This window comes from Coffea eugenioides, chromosome 11 (genome assembly GCF_003713205.1).
Source record: "Coffea eugenioides isolate CCC68of chromosome 11, Ceug_1.0, whole genome shotgun sequence".
Taxonomy (NCBI): Eukaryota; Viridiplantae; Streptophyta; class Magnoliopsida; order Gentianales; family Rubiaceae; genus Coffea; species Coffea eugenioides.
The window spans coordinates 49,687,482-49,692,593 of NC_040045.1; the positions used below are offsets into that span (position 1 = coordinate 49,687,482).

General features: G+C 37.1%; 1 protein-coding gene across 1 annotated transcript; it reads left to right on the forward strand.

Moving 5' to 3' along the window:
* Positions 1 to 2,453: 2,453 nt before the first annotated feature.
* On the forward strand, positions 2,454 to 3,914 carry LOC113752819 (protein JINGUBANG-like). Its single transcript, XM_027296873.1, has one exon. The coding sequence runs from the start codon at positions 2,454 to 2,456 to the stop codon at positions 3,912 to 3,914; it is 1,461 nt and encodes a 486-aa protein (XP_027152674.1).
* The last annotated feature ends 1,198 nt before the right edge of the window (positions 3,915 to 5,112 follow it).

The following is a 5,112-nucleotide window of genomic DNA, read 5'->3' on the forward strand; positions in this document are numbered from 1 at the left end:
ACTAGCAAAGCAGTTTTTTTTTTTTTTTGTCAAAAACTAGCATAGCAGTTGAGGGAGGAGAAAGATAAGAATTGATGCTTTATTCTGTCAGTTGGGGAGTCTTAAACGGCGCCGCTTCGTCGTCTTCTTTCACTGTGTCTTTCTTTGACTTGTTGGGGCTAATTAGGGCATTGAACGTATATAAGATCTTGAACAATTACAGAATTACATCAATGCCCCTGATATATCTAATTATGCTCTGCCACGGGTCTTTCGAATTAAGTTCCGTTTGATAAAACTGAATCTGCATTTTGAAGTCTGAATTCTGAAATCTGAATATTGAAACAATTAATTTGCTGAATTTTAAGCATTGAAAAGAAATATATGAATGTCTGAATTTTAATATTAAACCTGTTTATGACTGAATGCTTAATAAGTTAAATTTGACAATTTCGCCCTTATATCTTTTCATTCAAAAAAGATATAGAACCTATGATTTAATTAACTTAAAATTGTTAGGTATAAAAATGACAATATTTATTTTTAAATCAAATTAATATAAAAGATGAAATATATTTTATGAGAAGTATGAAAAAGATATGAAAGTCATTAAAAAGGGAGAAAATAGAAATAGAAATCATTAGATAGAGAATATTAGGTTATTTAATTAGATAAGAATTTTAAACATAATTAACAAATAAGGGTAGATTTGGTAGATAAGATAAGGTAGTTGAAATAATTCTATTGATTCTTATCAGAATTAAGCATTCAGTTAAGATTTTTGTGCTGAAAAAAATACACACAAGTTCAGCACTATTTAACAAGTTCAGTAAATGGATTTTCATTTATCAAACACTCAAAACATTTGAATGTCTAAAAAAAGTTCAGACTTAGTACTTTTTTATGTTATCAAACAGACCCTTAAACTTGTAGCCAACGATGAGGGAAAGTTTTCTTTTAAAAAAAAAAATTAATTTATCATTATATATATATTAACACTTAAAAATATAAAAGTTAATTACAAAAAGGGGTGTATTCACCCTCTCATTCTTCCTAACTGCTTCAATTAGCCAAGTTAGAAAATTATTTACTCATTCTATGTCATTAATTAGTTTTGTTGTAAAATGTGCTAACTTATGACTGGCTACATTAGCTGTTCTAGATACAAAAGAAATTGTGCATTACTCAAAGGCCTAACATATGCAATCAAATTTTTTCTTTAAAACTCCTAGTTGATGGAATATAGCTTTTAGTCAGCGATGGCGGTACCGGCATTAAAAGGGCTTGTGAATTTTTTAGCTCAAGGAAGGAAGGATACATACCAAGCATTGAACTTCATGTAGAAGACATAAAAGAAAATTATGAAACACAATAACACGTTAGATGATCAAAAGTAAACGTAATTTGAGATCTAAGGATCGACAAAATGTATTTGTTAATCTATATATATACTTTCAATGCATACATCTGTAGAAAATAAGTAAACTTTGGTAATTGAATATCCATCCCTTATGGCCTATATATTGTAATGAATTTATATTATCTACTTTTGACAGGAAATTCAGTATCACCATTGTTTAATAGTAAAAGCTTTTGGGGAAAAAATTGCAAAAAGCATTGAAACGATGTTTCCACAAAAACCTTGATATTATTAAAAGTGGTAAGGACATTTCTAAAGAAGAGCCAGCATACCAAAAACTGGGAAAACAAAAAAAAAATTCGAAAGTGCTACTATTTTAAGTGTTACTTACGAGGTCAGTTATCATTTGTACAGACAACAGACTACTCAGCATGGAGATATATATATATATATATATATATATATCTATTTTAATGTTCTTTGTTATTGGATGTGTTTGACGATTGATTTCTAGTCTGGACAGTGTTAATGGTTTTTTTGCTGAAACCAATCATTTTCCAACGCCGCCCTTGAAAGTAGGAGCATACTCCTAGCAATGAGGTCAAGCTAAATGCTATGGTAATTTTCTATTTTTCTTCCCCCTCTATGCACATTTTGCCTATCCAGTCTCTCGCGCATTGTGTGATAAATAGAGCACGAAAGCAGCCTTTTCAGAATCCAGATACCTTAGCCCCTTTTCCGCGAAAATAACTGCTGCTTTAGTTGGTTGGCTCAAATATTTCAATCTTGTTTGACAAACTGTACTTTGCTTTGATTGTAAGATGTATCAATTAGTATATCAATCAATCTACATCTGTCCCGTGGAAATGTGTTCGGTTCCCCATATCTTCATGGCCGTAGCTTCTTTTGCTCTTTCTGTTTCCGTATAGTTAACTTTCCTCTCTTCATCTCTTCTTTCGGTTAGCTTAGGAACCAATTTTCCTCTTTATTCCACAAGTCTGATTTTGTTTTCTCATACTCGATCAAGACATATACATACACATACACATATATATTTTCTTGATTCTTAGTTTCAACGGATCATTACATCATGAGAAGCTCAAGAGGCGGCCAAATGGTAACGGAAAGCAGTAAAAACCAACGGAGACAAAAATTCGGAAACATTTTGCACCAGTCTGATCATGCCGCCGATGAAGAAGAATACCATACCCGCATCAGCAGCACATCTGACGCTACGCCAGCAAATCACGACCAAAATTCTCGACTGAGTTCCGAGATCAATACCTCCCTGTACAGCACGCCTTCTTATGACCAATCATCTCCATGTTCAGCACCCTCATGGGATCAATTAGCATCTCAAATTCCAACCGACCTAGTATCTCCTTTGTCAGGGTCCCCATGGTCCTCCCATGTTGAGATGGCAAGTGATAGTTATTCTTATACTGGTCTAATGGGGTCCCTGGTTCGTGAAGAAGGTCACATTTATTCGTTAGCAGCTACGCGAGACATGTTGTACACGGGATCAGATAGCAAGAGCATAAGGGTGTGGAAGAATCAGAAGGAATTTTCAGGATTCAAATCAAACAGTGGGTTGGTTAAAGCAATTAGTATTGCTGGTGAAAGAATATTTACGGGTCATCAAGATGGAAAAATAAGAATGTGGAAAGTATCTGCCAAGGACCCTAGCATTCACAAGCGCATTGGCACATTGCCGACCATGAAAGCCTGTATTAAAAGTTCAATCAAACCGAGCAATTACGTTGAGGTGAGGAGAAACCGTAATGTGGTCTGGATCAGGCATTTTGATGCCATCTCATCTCTCAGCCTCAGCGAGGATAAGAGCCTTTTGTATTCAGCATCATGGGATAAAACCATTAAGGTTTGGAGAATATCAGATTCAAAATGTTTGGAATCTATACAAGCCCACGACGATGCAGTAAACACTGTCGTTGCAGGATTTGATGGGTTAGTCTTCTCTGGATCAGCTGATGGAAGCGTCAAAGTATGGCGAAGAGAGTTGCAAGGAAAGGGAACAAAACATTTCTTTTCGCAAACTCTGTTAAAGCAAGAATGTGCAGTAACAGCATTGGCTGTCGATCCTTCTGCTACTATTCTCTACTGTGGTTCGTCAGACGGGCTAGTGAATTTTTGGGACCGTGAAAAGCTAAGTCACTGTGGAATTTTGAGGGGTCATAAGCTGGCTGTTCTATGCTTGGCTACAGCAGGGAACTTAGTCTTTACTGGATCAGCTGACACAAATATTTGTGTCTGGAAAAGGGAGGAGGGTGATCATATTTGTTTGTCAGTATTGAATGGCCATTCTGGCCCGGTGAAATGCTTGGCTGTTGAAGAGGACAAGGTTGCAATGGGGGCTGATGGGTATTGTATTCTGTATAGTGGTAGCCTGGATAAGTCGGTCAAGATATGGAGGGTGTCCCCGCAGCCGGCACATGTGCAGCAGCAGCAGCAGCAGATCACCCAAGAGGCCGAGCGTTGTGCTCAACCCAGAAATTTTCCATCAATCCATAGCTTCTCGTCACAAAATAGTAGGGTAAGTCAAAGGAGGCATTTCTAGGGGAATTATGCTGGGAGACAACGTAACCTTCAATTTTCTCGGATTTTTGCATATTAGAATTTTGCACTGGCATATCAATTGCGCTAGGAATTTGGTTTGGAAGTTTGAACTGCGTGTATGACAGACGGAGCTAATTAACTAACGTAAAGCTTCTCATTGTAATTATAGCTAGCCCTATATATAGCTAGCTGTCATGGGTTCCCATTCATTAATCAACTGCAAATTACAAAATTGAATATGTATATACGATTACAAGCTCTATACAAGGGGCCTGATGGGTCTCTTTGAAGTTTGAACAAAGCAAGCAATAGAACAGTTTGGCTCGCAATCAAGATGTTAATACATGCATATGATGAGATGACCTCTCGATTGATGAGATCAGTCGTTCGAAGCCTGATCTTCAGCTTTCTTTTAGTTTTTGTTTCTACTTAATATCATGATTCTGGAGTTTAAACTGATCAGGAACAGTAGATGTTGGCAGAAAATAAAAATTGGCAGATCTAGATAATTGGGTCAAACCTGCATCTTCTCCCTCCCGTGGAATGTACTGAGGGTAATCATATCTAGTTGACAGGCAATTCTGCATCCATGGTTGGTTAATGTGAAAACTATCGATCGTGAGAAGTTTGGGCATCGATCACCGAAAGAAAGTCGTCTCCGACGATCGGAGAATCTTCTGAATATTTGACTCTTGGTTGCATTACATTGTTCCTCTCGTTTTCGCATTGCGCTGTGGACTTTCTATGCAATCTCGTGAGCTCATGATCAGCCGCACAGCTAACGTACGTAATTTCTAGTAGTCGAAGGACCAGAACGCTATAGCTGAGGAAAGGTTCCAGACTCTATTATGACTGGTTAACGAATCAGCAAACAAGTAGAAGAAAAAAAAAACGTTTGGAAAATGGAAGGGACCAAAAAAAAAAAAAGAGATCAGGAATCTAAGAAGACCCTGAGGAGACCAGATACTTGTACTGGCCTCGTGCAAGTGCAATTCTATGGTATCAGTCAATTATCTGCAATTGCAACGAGCATATGTTATGGTTGCCTTGTGCAGGTGGCCTAACTTGTTTGGCAGTCATTATCTTCTTTGGAGAAAAAAATGAGAATTTGTTAGGTATACGTCCCATTTTAATATCCTCGTCATAGGTTATTTGATCCTCGTACTCCTTCTGTCAAGAGTGGAACTGAAGTCCTGACC

Bases quoted from the DNA above. Each gene is read 5' to 3' on its own strand.
- LOC113752819 (XM_027296873.1), top strand. From the start codon at position 2,454: ATGGTAACGGAAAGCAGTAAAAACCAACGGAGACAAAAATTCGGAAAC.